Source organism: Neoarius graeffei, chromosome 19, assembly GCF_027579695.1.
Source record: "Neoarius graeffei isolate fNeoGra1 chromosome 19, fNeoGra1.pri, whole genome shotgun sequence".
Lineage (NCBI taxonomy): Eukaryota > Metazoa > Chordata > Actinopteri > Siluriformes > Ariidae > Neoarius > Neoarius graeffei.
This window is the reverse complement of record NC_083587.1, coordinates 58,424,037-58,443,117: the sequence shown is the minus strand read 5'-3', so window position 1 is coordinate 58,443,117 and position 19,081 is coordinate 58,424,037. Positions and strand designations below refer to the sequence as shown.

The following is a 19,081-nucleotide window of genomic DNA, read 5'->3' as shown; positions in this document are numbered from 1 at the left end:
TAAAGCTAATATAGCTAGCACTCGCTACAAGTAATGTTACAAATAACGTAAGTAACTCTAACTATAGATAATTTTATAGATTAGGTGGGTAACTATCTCGCTAAAGATAATTTTATAGATAACATATGTAACTCAAGTTACAGACAATGTTATAGATATCGTATGTAATACTCTAGCTGTACAAAACATTACAGATAACGTGAGTAACTCTAGCTACAAGTAACGTTACAGATAAAATACGTAACACTCTAGCTATAGATAATTTTATAGATAACATATGAAACTCTTAAGTTACAGATAATGTTACAGATCTCATCTCATCTCATTATCTCTAGCCGCTTTATCCTGTTCTACAGGGTCGCAGGCAAGCTGGAGCCTATCCCAGCTGACTACGGGCGGAAGGCGGGGTACACCCTGGACAAGTCGCCAGGTCATCACAGGGCTGACACATAGACACAGACAACCATTCACACTCACATTCACACCTACGCTCAATTTAGAGTCACCAGTTAACCTAACCTGCATGTCTTTGGACTGTGGGGGAAACCGGAGCACCTGGAGGAAACCCACGCGGACACGGGGAGAACATGCAAACTCCGCACAGAAAGGCCCTCGCCGACCACTGGGCTCGAACCCGGACCTTCTTGCTGTGAGGCGACAGCGCTAACCACTACACCACCGTGCCACCCCGCTATAAATAATGTTGCAGATAATATAAGTAACACTCTCGCTATAGATAATGTTACAGATAAGGTAGGTAGCTATCTAGCTATATATGATTTTATAGATAACATGCAACACTTAAGTTACAGATAATGTTACAGATAATATACATCACTCTCTAGCTAGCCATTGTTACAAATAACATACATAAGTCTCGCTATAGATAATGTTACAGATAATATAAGTAACTCTTTAGCTATAGATAATTTTATAGATAACACAAGTGACTCTCTCGCTATAAATAATGTTACAGATAATATAAGTAACTCTTTAGCTATAGATAATTTTATAGATAACACAAGTGACTCTCTCGCTATAGATAATGTTACAGATAATATAAGTAACTCTTTAGCTATAGATAATTGTATAGATAACACAAGTGACTCTCTCGCTATAGATAATGTTACAGATAATGTAACTCTCTAGCTATACATTGTTACAAATAATATATGTGACTCTCTCGCTATAGATAATTTTATAGATAACACAGGTAACTCTGGCTATAGATAATGTTACAGATAACATGCGTAACTCTCTAGCTATACATTGTTACAAATGACATACATAATTCTCTCGCTATAATGTTACAAATAACATACGTAAGTCTATCACTATAGATAATCTTACAGATAATATAAGTAACTCTCTAGCTATAGATAATTTTATAGATAACACAAGTAACTCTCTAGCTATAGATAATCTTACAGATAATAGAAGTAACTCTCTAGCTATAGATAATTTTATAGATAATGTAGGTAACTCTAGCTACAAGTAATGCAACAGATACCGCAAGTGACTCTCTAGCTATAGATAATGTTACAGATAATGTAAGTAAATCTCTAGCTATACATTGTTACAAATAACATACATAACTCTCTCGCTACAGATAATGTTACAGATAACATATGTAACTCTCTAGCTATAGATAATTTTATAGATAACGCACGTAACTCTTTAGCTATAGATAATGTTACAGATAACATATGTAACTCTCTACAGTAGCTATAGATCATTTTATAGATAATGCAAATAACTCTCTAGCTATAGATAATTTTGTAGATAATGTAGGTAACTCTCTAGCTACAAGTAATGCAACAGATACCGCAAGTGACTCTCTAGCTATACATAATGTTACAGATAATGTAAGTAAATCTCTAGCTATACATTGTTACAAATAACATACATAACTCTCTCGCTACAGATAATGTTACAGATAACATATGTAACTCTCTAGCTATAGATAATTTTATAGATAACGCACGTAACTCTCTAGCTATAGATAATGTTACAGATAACATATGTAACTCTCTAGCTATAGATCATTTTATAGATAATGCAAGTAACTCTCTAGCTATAGATAATGTTACAGATGACATTATCTGTAATGGCGGCACTGTGGTGTAGTGGTTAGCACTGTCGCCTCACAGCAAGAAGGTTCCGGGTTCGAACCCAGTGGCCGGTGAGGGCCTTTCTGTGTGGAGTTTGCATGTTCTCCCCGTGTCTGCGCGGGTTTCCTCCGGGTGCTCCGGTTTCCCCCACAGTCCAAAGATATGCAGTTAGGTTGACGTGGGGTGGCCTTGGGCTGAGGCGCCCTTGAGCGAGGTACCGAACCCCTGACTGCTCCCCGGGCGCTCTGGTGTGGCTGCCCACTGCTCTGGCTGTGTGTGTGTGTTCACTGCTTCAGATGGGTTAAATGCAGAGGATGAATTTCACTGTGCTTGAAGTGTGCATGTGACGAATAAAGGTTTCTTCTTCTAACTCTCTAGCTATACATTGTTACAGATAACATACGTAACTCTCTAGCCATAGATAATTTTATAGATAACTTAAGTAACTCTCTAGCTATATATAATGTTACAGATAATGTAAGTAACCCTCTAGCTATACATTGTTACAAATAACATATATGACTAGCTATAGATAATGTTACACATAACATATGTAACTCTCGCTATAGATAATGTTACAGATAATGTAAGTAACTCTCTAGCTATACATTGTTACAGATAACATACGTAACTCTCTCGCTACAGATAATTTTATAGATAACTTAGCTACAAGTAATGCTACAGACACCGCAAGTAACTCTTTAGCTATAGATAATGTTACAGATAACATAAGTAACTCTAGCTACAGATAATATTACAGATAACATACATAACTCTCTCACTATAGCTGATGCTTTGTTATTATACCATCGAAGGTATATGATCGCAGTGCATTATGGGTATAGAATAACAAATGCAGAGACTAACAACTACATTATCCTTGTGCCTCCAATAAAAAACGAACATTAAATGTGGTTTGTTTTGATAGTTTATTTTTTTGAGTTTGTTTTTAATGCTTGCGAGACACAATTTCAGAGGCTGCAGTGATGCACACATCTTTTAATCCATCGAACACACACACATCCGAATCGACTATGTGTTTTCTAGTGTTTTAATTACATGCCTAATGAGTATGCTAAGTGTATTATTAAGGCACACTGTTTAGTATGATGTTATAGATTTGATATGTGGTCCAGAACGTTTCCTGTACAACTGACGGACTTTTAATCTCATCAGAAAACGTGGCACGAAGTAGTCGATGGAAACTTTGCTTCAGAAATGTTAAATGTAGGAAGCTGAATGGAAACAAAGTGCCATCAGAGGTGGAGAAATGTGCGAGTCGACGGTGTGACCTGTGTATTAATAGCAGTTCCTGATAAAAATATTTCTCTCGGAACATAATAGCTGAATTCAGGCGCGAGATTCAACAGCTATGCGGTGAGAAAGGGAGAGAGAATGCAAGATGGTTGAGTGTGTGTGTGTGTGTGTAGTCACAAGTTGCCAATGAATGGTGTACAAGGCTTCTGTGTGAGCGAACAGCGCTGTATTCACCTCCGATCAGCACACTGATAAACCTAACACCTTTATATTATCTCATTTGGCAAATAGCGTTAGCAGCATGGTGTTAGCGGTGTCACAGTCAGAGCCGTGTCCTCCATAACAGTGCTGAGACTTCCATAAAGTCAGGAAAAAGCTGCGCCGCATGGCTGATGGGGGGGGAAGGAATAAAGAGCAGAGATTCCTAAAAGATGGTTTTATAACGCCGCTAATCCAGGTGTATTACGATGTCACTCGTTTTTTTTTTCTTTTTTCCTTTTTTTTTTTCCTCAGAATAATCCACTGATATGGCCTAGTTCTTCTGTGCTGATAGAGGAAGGAGAAAGAAGAGGCAAACATTATGATGTGAGGCAGAAGGGCTACAGACAAAGCGTTATTATCCCCCCCCCCCCCCCCCCCCCCCGCCCGCGCCTCCTCCTTCTTTTCCAACCCCCCTGTTTCCCGATCCTGGCACGGGCCCAGCTCTGGCACGCAGTGCTGTGTGGAGAAATCTGAAGGCTAACACCGGGCGGCTGAACCTGTTCACGGCTGCACGCTTTGTGTACGTGGTGTGAACCGGAGCCGTGAACTCGTCCCGTGTACTGCCTGAGAAATATAAACGGCGTCACGCGGCATATGTGAAAGAACGCTGAGGGAAGACGAGGCAGCTCGTTGGTTGTGTGTGTGTGTGTGTGTGTGTGTGTGTGTGTGTGTTTGGCAGGAAAAGAGGGCAGGGAAGACCATGAAGTCTAAAAAAACAAAAAAAAACAAACACACACACACACACAGACGACCGTCTTGAACAAATAAATGCAGCATGCAAGATAGGACTACAAGTCCCAGAATGCAGCAGTCCATAATGAGTCTGTAATGAGGGGGTTATTTAAGTGCTGCTCTCTGAATGAGGCCAGAGAGAGACAGCGCACGAGAGAGAGAGAGAGAGAGAGAGCAAGATAGAGAGAGATGACAGATAGCTAGAAAGTGCTAGATATAAAATAATTACTATATAACAAACACGACAGTCTAAATGCATCATCTTTATTTCCCTCACAATGCAGAATTTATGAATATTAATTATTAACTCAGTATTTATTATACTTGCTGAAAGCCTCCACTCCACTCCTCCAAACTAACATCCTTATTTAAAATAATAATAATTAAAAAACAAAAAATACTGTATCACAATACTGTGTTGTACCGAATCATTTCCTGATTTCAATACATCTCTCATACCCTGGATTCCTGATCCTATTTTCTCTACTGAGGCCTGAAAAAGATTTCTGAGCAGCGTCATGTCATATTACTGAAGTTTTAATCGTTATAAATGCTCTGTACGGTTTAAAAACAGTAATGTGGACTGTTCAGTGGATTGTTTACGTCACAGCATCAGACCCAGGGTTAACAGTTTCAAATAGCTATTAAGAAGAAGAAGAAGAAGAAGGTCTCGTCTTCTGCAAGTGTTATTACTCTCACTTGCTAACCAGCTAAAATAAATCTGCAAAAGCAGTGATTAATTCCAAAATCAGCTCATTTAAGGCCCTCGAAAGAAAGAGAACGAGAGAAGGAGGAGGTTCCACATGACCGAGGACTCGGATGCAACTCGTACACGCAGAGAGAGAGAGAGAGAGAGAGAGAGACTCGTGAAGCGCCTCTGAGTCGTACTAGTCCATCAATTATAAGCGCCTGATTGAGATTTAATTCAAAGCTGGAGTTTAATTGCTAATATCAGTGCGTAATTAAGCAGATAAATCACCGAGATCTTATTGCATTATGGATTAAAATTGCATAAAACCTGCAAATTGTATATGTCAGCTAAATCAGCATCCTTAATTGGCAGACAGGTTTGCCTTTGAAAAAGGAAGAAAAAAAAACGGACCAAGGAAAAGATTAAAGACTCTAACTAGGATGGAAGGTTAGTGAAGTTGCACTTTCGACTGATACTTTATGTTACTTAACTCGTGATCATGTGACGATGTCAGCTGACTTGCCTCAGCCAATGGAGGAGGATAAAATCATGATCTCTTAATTGAAACTAACCGAGTTAGTGTGTGCGTGTCTATATATATATATATATATATATATATATATATATATATATATACACTATCCACATTCACTGGATATGAGCAGTTGTGTGCTCTGATTGGCTACTCTACTACTAGGCTATCAGCTCATATACCATGAGCAGAGAAAAACAAAATGGCGGAGCATGTTGCTGAACCAACCGAGGACAAAAATAAAACTACTCGAAAACAAAATCCCAAAAATTGTAATCAAGTATTTCAAAGAAACAGAAGTAGCTAAAAGAATATAGTTTTATTTGTTTTTCCCCCCAATATCGTCTGTTCCACACTCCAGTCCAGTTGGTGGCAGTAATGCACTTTTAAGTTGGTTTGTCAACCACCAAAAAAAACCCTAAAGAAGAAGAAGACCCTCAAAACTAAAAAAAAAAAGCAACAAAATATGTAATAAAAGTATTTGATGGTAAGAACATATTTTTTTTTATTTTTCAATACTACTACTACTACTACTACTACTAATAATAATAATAATAATAATAATTATTATTATTATTATTAGTAGTAGTAGTAGTAGTAGTAGTATTGCATTTTTCACAAATTGCTCTTGTCATTTCGCCGGTTTGTTTACATTCTAAGCGGAAATGATTTTGTTGGACGTTTTAAAATAAAGTTTTTATTTATCAAATTTGCAAAAAATAAAAATGCTCAGTTTCTCAAAATCCAGTAAATGTGGATAGAATAAAACAGTTATTCAACTAAATCTTGTCGTACACGGCTTATAGCCAACTCAGTGCTACGTGTCGTCGGCTATCAGCTCATGTACGACTTGATTTCGTGGAATAACTGTTAAATATAAACTATATGAGCAGATGAGATGGCGAGAGAAGAGAAGAAGAAGAATCAAAAGGAAAGGATAAAAGAAAGCAGAGGAAGGAAGGAAAAGTGAATTGTGTGTCTGTATCTCATCTCTGAGTGGTGGCGCGCTGATTGGACATGTGAGGCGCCAGTGCGAGTGGTGAAATTGAAATATTTCTCGGCGTGTGTCACAGGCATGGCGAGCGGTAATTATGACAGATCTGATTAAGCGGGCAAGGCAGGGGCCGGCTCCGGGCTGCAGGTGCGACCTTGCGCATTCCTGCGTGTGTAAATAAAATTAATTACAAGCATGGGGGTGCGCAGCGCATGACATCGTCACGCACGGAGAGTCACACGGAGTGGGGGTGGGGGACGGGGGGGGGGGACTAATGGAATATTTTCCCGGAGTCTAATAATACAGTTGGTATTGACTTGGGGTAATTAGGGGGATCATTAAAGCCGCTTTTCCCGGCGTATTTGCCTGCCTGATCAGATTAGGAGGAATGGGCCTCGGAACAAGGCCTGTGTGGTCTGACAGGGGAGAAGCGGCGAAGAGCACGAGAACAGCATCCGAGCTACCTAGGGCGCACGCTGAAAGAGCGAGAAACGGAGCTCGAGATGATTAGTATTCCTACATTCACTGTGTTTATGCATGCATATGCACTGCCTGAACGATCTATAAAGAATTTTGGATAAAAGGGATTAGGGACAGATCTATAGATTGTCTATTATCCAAACTGTTCTGAAAATAAAACAGAGAAAGGAGGAGATGGCAGTGTGATGAAAGACAAGCTCGCTGATCTAAAGTAATAAAGAGAGGGATTGAAAGAGAGAACAGTGAGACAGTGCAGAGAGATAGGAGAGTGTTAAAACACAGAGAGGGAGAGAAAGGGAAGTACGTGAGGCTTTTGCCAGACGTGAAGGTGAGCACTGCATGGTGGGAGAAATCCAAAAAAAAAAAAAAACCGAAAAACATTCTCTGGCTGCCCTGCAATAAGAGAAAAAGCTTCATTGCAAGGCGAGGCTTTGCCTTTTTGGGCCATAATTCAGCCCTAAATCAATTATTCAGACATCTGGGGCCTCCAGTTCAAGAAAATTGCGTCTTTAATAATAGAGGGAACCGCAGCCGTTTCCCAGGCAACCTAATAACCAGGCAGCCAGATAAATAAATAAATCAATTAATAAAGAGGCGCGGGCGCACTCCCCCTCTCCGTTCCCATCTGCCTGCTTCTGCTTCCCTCCATCCCCCACGGGAAGAGGATGAATTCATAATGGTAAACAAACCACTTCTCAAAATGCAGCCGCCACACTATGCCAAATAATGAAAGAAATAATGCAGGGGTGTGTGTGTGTATATATATATATATATATATATATATATATATATATATATATATATATATTACACATTTTTTCCCTATATGAATGAATAATAATGCTTTCATAGACAGCAGGCAATGCAGATCTGAGAAGTCTAAGAAAAGCAAAACACAGGAATTAAAGGGAAAAAAAAGAAGAGCTTGATGTTGAAGAAGAAATGTGCCACATGTTCCCAGCCCACAATTCCATAAGCCCCGCCCACTGTAGGAGCAAAAGATGTGAATACTGTACATGCAAATAAAATGAGATGCTGAAGTGATGCTGAAGTGTGACAATGACGGACTTTGAATCTCAGTCGATTATTTAACAAAACAAAGAAATCTGAGAACCATAAAGAGTTCTTTAGTTTGGTTCTTTGGTTACCACCAACCAACTGGGTGAAGGTTCCAAGTAGAACCTATACTATCGGTTGATTATTTCTTTGTCGGTTTGCAAAAACATACAAACAAACCAGGTTTATGTTGAAGAAAATATACAATACTTGAAAGTCAAAAAAGTCAAAGTCCTTCCCGTGCCAGGACCTGGTCTTCCCAGGCAGTCTCCAGACCCAGTAGTACCCAGAACCTTAAGGCACATTGGATGGTGCCGATCTCCACTTCTATAGCCCTCGGCCTCTCGCTGCCTATACAGCTAGGGTTACAGTGGGGGGGCGGGTTCTCTGGTAACCGCAAGAGTTTGACTCCCCACTCACATCTGTATTGCAGCGTGCCTTGCCAGGTGGCATGAGGTACCATTTTTATGATGGTCTTTGATATGACCCAACCTTGAGTAGAACTTGTGATCTCCCGATCGGGAGGTGGACACACTAACCACGAGGCCAGCTCAGGGTAATACTCGAAGATAGATGATACTCATTAAAAAAATCCTAAATTCAGTGCCACGCCTTAAGAGATGCTCAGCCCTGCCTCCTGCAGGTCCCTTGAGCCTTTAATTTGGGTGAATGACTCAACTGTATTACAGACAACACTACAAGTTGCATGCCTATAAAGCCTGTACACACATGCACTTCGAGATATAAACGAACATCTACAAGGAATACAGTACCGCGAGCTGGCCTAGCAGTTAGTGTGTCCGCCTCTTGACTGGGAGATCGTGAGTTCTACTCATGGTCAGGTCATACCAAAGACCATTATAAAAATGGTACCTACTGTTGTCTGGCAAGGTGCCACAATACAGATGCAACTGGGGAGTCAAACTCTTGCGGTTACCAAAGGACCAGCCCCCCACTGTAACCCTAGCTGTATAGGCGAGAGGCCAAGGACTATAGAAATGGAGATCGGTGCCACCCAATGTGCCTTAAGGGCCTGGGGTGGGTTTCCCAAAAGCATCATAGCACAAAAATCATTGTTAAATGGTAGAGCGATCATCATAATGAACATTCTCTCTCCTAGTTAAGATGCTCTTAGCCTTAAGAGGCTTTTGGGAAACCCACCCCCTGGTTAGTACTGGGACGGGAGACTGCCTGGGAAGACCAGGTCCTGGCACGGGAAGGACTTTGACTTTTTTTGACAAAGAATACAGGTTGGACGTGATCAAGTAGCAATGGGAGATGAGTAGAAAACAAGATGATGTGGTGACCTTTTGAGAGTCTCTGGTATGGACAGATAGGATGGAGTGAATCCAGTAAGATGGAGAAACAGCATTTCACAACACTTAGTCAAGAAGCACAACCATAACCCCCATCAAATGGGTGAAGCCATGGCCTAATAGCTAGAGAAGCAGCTTTGGGACCAAAAGGTCATTGGTTTGATTCCCTGGACCAGCAAGAATGGCTTTAGTCCCCTTGAGCAAAGCACCTCTGGATAAAAGTGTCTGCTGAATGCTATTCTAAAGAGTTTAAAGTCCCTTTTGTGCCAGGACCTGGCCTTCCCAGGCAGTCTCCTGTCCTAGTACTAACCAGTCAGTTAAGGCGCATTGGGTGGCACCGATCTCCATTTCTACAGCCCTCGGCCTCTCGCCTCCTATACAGCTAGGGTTACAGTGGGGGGCTGGTCCTCTGGTAACCACAAGAGTTTGACTCCCTACTCGCATCTGTATTGCAGCGTGCTTTGCCAGATGGCAGTAGGTACCATTTTTATGATGGTCTTTGGTATGACCCAACCGCAAGTAGAACTCACGATCTCGAGGCAGACACACTAACCACTAGGCCAGCTCGCAGTACTGAATGCCATTAACGTAACATAATGCCAAACGGCCAGGACACGAAGATGCCAGGGCATCCAAAAAGAGAAGACACCATCCAAAGGATTGGATTTCAACCCACACAATATAGAACCATTTTGAACCAGAACCGAGATCTCACTCAGGTACGTCTGACACTTTCACACATCCTCCATTTTTCTTTCCAGCCTTGAGTGCTGCTCCTCTAGAGAGTGGTGAACCAGGCCCTTGGTGACAGATGGCACATCCTTCACTACCACCCCAACACACAGACACACACACACACACACACACACGAGCACCACACCTGCCCCCCTGTACTGCAGCAACGTACCATATCCCTGACATTCTGTCTCATTAGAGCACTGCTAATTACCACTGCCTCTTCCAGGAGAGGAACAGAAAGCGAGAGAAGGGTCATTCTGAGGGAATGGGACAGGGATCTGAAGATTCTCGTCATCCAAGAACAAAGAGTGCTCTTATTCTCACTCAAGGCAGGAAATATGCAAGGAATAAAACGATTTGGAGCGTGGTGTTGTCAGCAAATAATCTTTTCCTTTCAGTGTTTTATTCCTCTGAAATAAACCACAATGATTTGCCAATGATTCCAATCTTTTCTGCGTTAAAGAACAACACGTCACTTTTTATCCCTTTATACTGTAGCTACATGTAATGTTGTGGAGCAACCGTAAGACAAGTTCCAGCTCTAACAGTTGTAGCCTCACTTTGTAGCCTCTATTTTTTCCCCTCTCTTAAAGTTAAGAAGACAAGTTTTCTGCAGACTTGCTGGAAAACGCTCTGACTGTTACAAACCTCTGACACTGGAGACTCTTTTCAATAACGTGAAATAAACATTTATACGAAAAATAAAAATCATCACCGGATCAACGATGCATCCACCATGCAACTATAGAAACGATAACATTGTAGAAATGACAGCACTAATTAATATCAACCTTACAGCTGGAACCACTGGTCAATCAACACCTTCTGACCAATCAGATTCCAGAATTCATGGTATAATGGAAAAAATAACGGTATCACGAGTCATGATAGTGGGATTTGAAGCCAAGTAGTTATTGTTTGTCGCTGTTTTTGAAATTGGTTAGCCAATTGGTATGTTTATTACGTTCACTCCATCCCCATACACACACACACACACACACACACACACACACACACACACACACACACCTGCTTGAAGCACACACATCAGTGCACTCAACATCCTGACAGCAAAGTTAGCCGTGCGCTAATCTGTAAGAGAATTGAGCTAAATGTGCAGCGGGAAACTGGGAGCGTGAAGTGGCGCCGAACAGAGGGGCTGCGTGGAGCCGAGCCCAACAAGAGGGACAACATGGCACATGTTCAATACCCATCCCCCAACACACACACCCACACAAACACAAACACATTTGGCATGATTATATATACAATATTATCCATACGTATAGACACTGGTACACAAAAGTGCACACGTACAAAAATGTGCACACGTTTTTTTGTTTTGGTTTGGTTTTTTATGGAATTATTTCAATAATTATTTAGATCGAGTTCGACAGACAGGGTGAACATTCCCAATAGCGCTACACTATGTGTTTATATCATGTAAACCATAGACAGTAAAACGTCTCTTGGCTTTATACCGTAACAGAATACAGGTGTATCTGCGAGTGTGTATGTGAGACTAGGCGGCCTCTTAGTCCATCCTGAGCTACTCAGAGACCCTACAGGCCTTTCGGCAATAAAGAAGGAACAGGAAATAAAGAAGCCTCCCATCCCCCCAGTCTACACACATTTACAAACACACGCCGCTCTGACCGCCATCAGTTCCACCAAAGATAGTTCCCACTGGCTGGACGTTTAGCCCATGAGCCTGATGCTGGAGAGAGAGAGAGAGAGAGAGAGAGAGAGAGAGAGGAAGCAAGGGATGGAGGGATGGGAGGAAAGCAGGATGGAGGGAAGTAGGAAGGGGGGGGGGGGGGGGGACCAGCTGCCCAGGGAGCGCACATTACGAGATGGAGCCGGAGATAAGTGCTCTCCCCGGCCCCTTTTTCAGCTGCGTAATTAGCACAGTTCTTATCTGCCGCTTAATTCACATTCACACCAGCCATGAATGGGGAGCGCAGGCGCATGCGGAAGGGGGAGAGGAGCAAACACACACACACACACATATATATATATATATATATATATATATATATATATATATATATATATATATATATATACACTTATACATATATGCACAATCCACATACACACAGACACACACACATATATATATATGTGTGTGTGTGTGTGTGTGTGTATATATATATATATATATATATATATATATATATATATATATACATATATACAATGCACACACACACACAGTGTGCATACAGTATAGTATAGCAGCACAGCTCTGTCATTCTCTCTCTCTCTCTCTTTTATAGATCTATTCATTCATTTCCACTAACCGCTTTCTCCACAAACTCTCTCATGCAGTTCTAGGAAACTCATTAATGACAGTACGGTGTGCGGGAGCAGAGTTACCACCCTGAAGCTGATTACGTTCACATAACAGCATGTCCTGAAGTATTTTATTCCTTTTACATGACTCCTATTTTTTTTTATTTACAAAAGGAATTATATATATATATAGGAACGACTATCACAGGCAACACCCGAAGAGCCATACTCTTTTTTTTTTTCTCCCATAATTCCAAAGGAAATGTTCTCAGGAATGAACACACACAGGTCCGCTGGGTTTCTTTTTCTGTGCCGCCCCTCCCTTCATTTCTCTGCTTTGAACTCTCGTGAACAAAAACAGTGGTTTGTGCATCAAACTGTAATTTGGTAAAAGAAAGGTATCTGGCACTATGATCAGCGCAATCAGCAAAAAAAAAAGATAAAAAGGGCTTTTCACTCATTTTTCCCCTTTTCGCCATCAAACGCAATCCTGCAAAATCTTCGACTGTACACGCAGATATCCCGAACCTTTAATAACGGGGCTCGGCTGCCGTTTCTTTAATTAGTTTTAATAGAGAGAATCAGGTGGTAATTTGGTGCACACAAGCCTGTATTCAGCTCGAGCTTGTTCTCTGGTTGAGATAATGGCGTGGGCTTAAGACAGACGGGACAATATAAACACGTTTGTTTAACATTGAAACATCACCGCTATTGCTCAGGCCACATTAAAGCCTGTGTCATTATGGCCATAAATTACCAGCCTGTGTTTTGGGGTGAACGCCGTTGCTTTCTTTTCTTTTATCTCACTTTCTAAGGAGGCGCTCCTTCGTCTCTTTGTAGTCGCAAGCCCATGTTGACGTTTTGTCCGTGGAAGTGAGACGTTTTGAGTTCGGCCTCTCAGAAGTCACGTCTCGGGGACGGGTGAAGCGTTTTGATTTGGATTTAAACTTCGAATCAACCAAAACGTTGCTCTTTTTTCTTAAAAAAAAAGCCAAAGCTTTGAGATTGGCAGCTGGTATGACAGCAGCTATCTGTCTATGACTAATTCTGAACTTTTCCAGACTTGCTTTGGTTTTGGATTTCTTTTATTCGACTTATGCAATACTACGAGGTCTTAATTAAGCGTATTTGTTTTTATTAATCATTCAGGGTTACAATCAAAGTCCTTGCCGTGCCAGGACCCGGTCTTCCCAGGCAGTCTCCCATCCCAGTACTAACCAGACCCTTAAGGCGCATTGGGCGGCACCGATCTCCATGTCTACAGCCCTCGCCTCTCGCCTATACAGCTAGGGTTACAGTGGTGGGCGGGTCCTCTGGTAACCGCGAGAGTCTGACTTCCCTACTCGCATCTGTATTGCGGCGTGCGTTGCCAGATGGCAGTAGGTACCATTTTTATGATGGTCTTTGGTATGACCTGACCTCGAGTAGACCTCGCGATCTCCCGATCGAGAGGTGGACACACTAACCACTAGGCTCGCATTCATGCTAGCCGTACGACCAGACAATACACAAATCTTGTCAGAATTCCTGAGATCCTTGAACTAAACCTAAACTAAAGTCATACAATAGCATCCTTGCTAGTGCTAACACCCACGTCATGTTCAATGAAGCAAGGCTACTACATGGGTTTACTACTTTGATAAAATATCAAATGAATGGTGATTATTTTGTTAATCAGTTCAGTGGTGAAGTTGTTCGACAAGCGGCTCGACTGGTCCGTACCTGGCTCTTGGACGCGGCGACCTTGGCGAACATGGCCTGTGACACTTTGGCCCTCTTCATCTCCTGCTGGATCTCGTCGTAGATGGACGAGCTGATGTTGAGGATGGAGCTCTCCTGCTTGCCATTCCATTCGGACGCCAACGGCAGGGGCTTCACCTGGGCAGGGAGCCGAGACGCCTTCTCAATCCAGCATAGAGGGGGCGGAGTTTCAGTTATGTTTCCAACAATTGGATCATATATTGTATCAAGAACAGTCAGTAATATGTGTGTTATTATTAAAAGAGACTGAAACAGTATAACAGTCTAATCGATAAGGCGGCTCCGGTCGTTTTAATCCGGCTAAATAAACAGGAAAAATCTAGCAGTGGAAAAAAAAAAAGACAAGCTAACTGCCAAGCAAATCCTGAATTACGATCAGGGCTTTGAACCAGAATTTTTTTCCTATTGGTTCGTTCCGAACAGAAACGGAATTTTAACGTTTCCGGTTTTGGGTTCCACCATTAAATAGACGTTCCCGAACCGGTTAGAACAAAAAAATTTCGTTCCCGGAACGGTTAATTACGTTCCCTGTCAGCTGTTTAACAAATGGCTATAAAATTATGTCTCTGTCTCATCCAGCTTAAGCCAAATGTAGGCTAATTCTATTACAACCTTCATTAAATAAGACAAGAAATAATTCAAAACAATTATTATTTCAAATGTTGGCGATTTGGATTCTCAGTATGTCTTCCCATCTATACAAACAGAAAAAGTGCCAAAAATGAAAGATAATTCGTTTAGTGTGTTACCAAAGGCTAGTCAGGCCCTATGCATTGATAGGCTAACAGAGGTTAACGTCATTTAATGTTCGCGAGCCTCTCATTAACGTGGACAAATATATTGATATCGTGTTTGAAATTGATATTTTTGAATAACGACAGACTGCAATATTTACCTCTTATTTAAGATGTGGAGACGTGATAGTAGTCTACCCTCCCGCGCTCTCCATTCAGTCAGCGAACGTCACACAGGAAGTGAACCCCAGCGGGTCAGAGAAACTTGCGCAGGAGAAGAATGACTTTTTTATTTGTAGGCTACGGAAACTTTGAGGAACGAAATAAAAACCGGTATTAACCGGTTACCATTATTTTTAATAAGCGTTTCTGTTCCGGAACATAAAAAATAATAAAGTTTCTGGTTTCGTTTCTGTTCCATGTGAAATAGAAAAAGTTCCCGGTTTTCGTTTTCGTTCCTTGAACCGGTTCAAAGCCCTGATTACGATTACTCAAATGCTTCCACAAATCAAGTGGACTTGTTTTTTTTTTTTTTTGGTAACTTTTTAAGCTTCGTTTAATAAGGTTTATTCGTATTATAACAAGTCCACTGGCTTTGATTGACTACTGATAACATTTCAGTATGGTCTAGATTAATTTTATAGACCGGTTTCATCTGCATACTCAATATTTAAAAAAAAAAATCGTATTTCTGTACAGGAAGTGGGGGATGCTTTTAGCCACACCTTTAAAGGATGGGCTTTTATAGTTAAAAAAATAATAAATAAATAAATACCTGAAGATATTTTTATGATAAGTGTGATATTCATGAATAACAAGAACAAATGCAGTGATACATTAAAAAACAACAACAATGATTTTAATGACAAAAATAAATGAATCAACAAACACTCGCTGAAAAGTGAGCTGTATCGTGACAATTTATCATAATATCGATATCGTACTATTTAACAATTATTCGCCGAAGGTGAAGTAAATATCGGTGAATAATAATCGAGACGAAGTTGAGGTATAATTGTTTCAGTATAAATAAGCAGGTGATTATTTAAAAAAAAAGCATATTAAAAAATTACAGCTGTCAAAATAGCGTGTTAATTTTGATTCATTAATCACAGAAAAAAATAACACGTTAAATTAAAAATTAACTCTGATTAATCGCATTCCATAGTGACCTTTTGACCCAGTGCCGTTCTGGCCACAAGTGACTGTAAAATGAAGTAGGCAGACCAGAAAGCGCTGCTTGGTCCAGTGAATGGAACATTTATGTTTAAAAAACGTCCAGGTGGAACTGTTGACAGGAGATTTCTTCTCTGCAAATTCTGCAATAAGGAATTTTCGTACCATAGGTGTTCGTCAAGTCTGAAATATCACCTCAACGCAAAGCATTTCGGAGCAAACCCAGAGGTACGAGCTAGCACACCAATTGATGCTAACGCTAGCAGCTAGCCTTGTCAAGCCACACTCATCTGCCAAAATTCATTTGAATTGAAATATTTTTAAATACGGGGTGTTTCAAAAAATTTGATATCATTTCACGATCTAATAACTTTGCCTATTCTCGTTCAACTGACCTCAGATTTTAACAACGTGTGGAAACAGGTCAAAATTTTATGTTTAATGTTTTTTGTTTTTATCTTTTTAGGTATAGAAATGCCATTCACCGGAAAAGAAAAGGCGTTTGTGTGTTAGCGTACACTCGAACACATTCGAACAAGACTGCAGCGTGCATTTATGAGAGAATTCTCTAAAAATGCACCAACTGTAATGCAGATTTGGACACGGCACGAAAAGTTCAAAGAGGAAGGCCATCTGTGTGTCGTGTCTCAGGCGGTGCGAATATTGAAAATTTGTGAAATCGTTCATGGAATCCACAGTCCTTTGAATTTCTCATTCAAATTTTGAGGAATAAATCTTATATTGCTCAACATTAAGCCTGTTCGGTTTCATTTGCCTAGACTACGTAGTTTCTGGGATATTTACATCTCAAATAATATCAACGTTTTTTGAAACAGCCTGTACTTTCACAGCAAAAATTGATGTATATGATCAATTTAGATTAATTAATCACAGAGTATGTAATTACTTAGATTAATTCTTTTTAATTGCATGACAGGCCTAAAAAAATAATAATTTCAAGCTTAAAAAGCGACATGCAAATGTAATAACGGCGCTTGCAGACTTGTCACTTATCTACGCCGGGTCACATAAAATGCTTTTTGAGATGGATAAAATAAATCACAATCCCACCTTACCTTTGAATAGTTTTAGACCAAACTCCGTAGCATCTTAAGTGCTTTTAGGAACAGCATTTTCTTTCATCATTTGTAATTTGTCCTCACTTACGGTCACGAAGCGATTCATTGGCCGCCGTTTTGCCGAGTCGCTCGAGGTGATTATCGAGAAATAGTCCGAATTTCTCGACCAATCAGCGCATGGGATTTCCTATAATCACCTTTGTATTTATACTAAACATAGATATGATATAGTATTGTCCGGCCTGAGTATAGCCTCAGGAAGTGAAATTTCTTTATATTTCCTTTTTTTTTTTTTTTTAAATCCAAACTATTCCATAAACACGTTTTAATATTTACTCCATGTACCTTTTTTTTTTAAATCCTACTAGTCTTTATTTAACGTGTGAAGTGAGAGAGTACTCACAGGAGATATCCCAACTGGAATCCTGGGGTTCCAGTCCTCTGGTCTGATATTGTTACATTCTTCTCTTCTAGGCTGTACACACACACACACACACACATTTAAATGCATTTAACTTCTCTGGACCGTGCGACTTTAATCAAAACTAATCTAATATTCACGACACTCTACATGTAAAATGAAGAGCCACCCTTCCTGATTAATCGGCTTAATGTCTCTTTAGAGGACAAGGACTCTGCTCAACATTATCGCCACTACTCATATCTCATAAATGCGCTCGCGTTTGAAGACTTTCATCCTGTACTTTCGCCGTGGCTTCAAGGTTGAGCCGTTTCTTGCGATCGTATGTTATTGTTCAAGCCAGAACTTGCACGAACTTGCTTTGCCCGATCCTCCCTTAAACTACATGAGCACTTTAATGACAATTGTAAAAAAAAAAATAAAATAGTCAGAGAGTCTGCCGTAGGCCTCAGAGTAGTCTGCTGATGTTACAAGGTTGCGTCATGTTGGTATGCTTTACCATGGGTACGCTCTTGGCACAGGGAACCTTGACAGCTGGAGAGATAAATGCTCACACATCGGGCAATATGTCTGAGACGTACGCATGTACGGTACTGTACAAAAGTCTTCGGCACACGTAAAGAAATGCTGTAGAAAAAAATGCTTCAAAATAATGAAATGAAATGTTTCAACATTAAAAAAAATACTATAAACGGTCATCAGTAAGCCATAATAAATGAAACAAAGTCAATAATTGGTGTGGCATGACCCTTTGATTTAAAAAAATAGCAGCAGGCGTATCAGACGCTCGCTGGCCGTGCTGTGAAAATTGTCCATGCAGACGCTCATCTAAGTTTCCAAATCTGTCATTGTTTAACTCTTGAATATTTTCTATCATGAATATTATGATTAAAAAGCTTATAATCTCTGCTTTCCAGAGAAATGTATCTGGTTAAGATCTGTTCAGTACTTTGGGAGTAATGGCAGGTTGAAGTCGGTAAAACAGAGTAAAAACTCTGCTCACGGGACGTCGGGAAACTGACGGTGCTTTTCTTTTTGAGTCACAGGAAAGTGGTCAGTCTCTCTCTCTCTCTCTTCTGATCGGTTTCCGACTGGATTACTCATCAATATCAATCCGATAACTTTTATTTATAGGGATGTTCTCTCGCTCTCACTGTTTCTGATGAAGGATTCAGTAAAATTTTCCCTCCGCTAGTTTTGATGTTAGGATTCACGGGAGACTTTGAAGTGAGTTTTCATAGCTTTACCTACTTATTTTTTCAAATCAAACTGATTCCTGTCAATAAATAACTATTTTAGAATATAACTGGAGTTATATATTTTTGATGAAAAATGTTGAGATCTTAGTGGTCGGAATGATATTTTAAAAAACCGTAAGTCAGAAACGCGAGTGTCAATTTCAGTTCAGTTAATGTGAATTGTTTATTGGATGTGGATCAGACAGTTT

General features: G+C 40.4%; 1 protein-coding gene across 8 annotated transcripts in view; it reads right to left on the bottom strand.

Moving 5' to 3' along the window:
• satb1b (SATB homeobox 1b) overlaps positions 1 to 19,081 on the bottom strand; it is an 88,317-nt gene that overhangs the window by 16,930 nt on the left and 52,306 nt on the right. For 6 of the 8 annotated variants that reach the window (XM_060900356.1, XM_060900359.1, XM_060900355.1 and 3 more), the window contains 2 exons: positions 17,617 to 17,688; positions 14,186 to 14,362 (listed from right to left, as the gene is read on the bottom strand). In XM_060900356.1, coding sequence (XP_060756339.1) covers positions 14,186 to 14,362; positions 17,617 to 17,688 — 249 coding nt within the window. The remainder of the gene's footprint in view (positions 1 to 14,185; positions 14,363 to 17,616; positions 17,689 to 19,081) is intronic. The other 2 variants (XM_060900357.1, XM_060900362.1) reach the window with 1 other exon arrangement.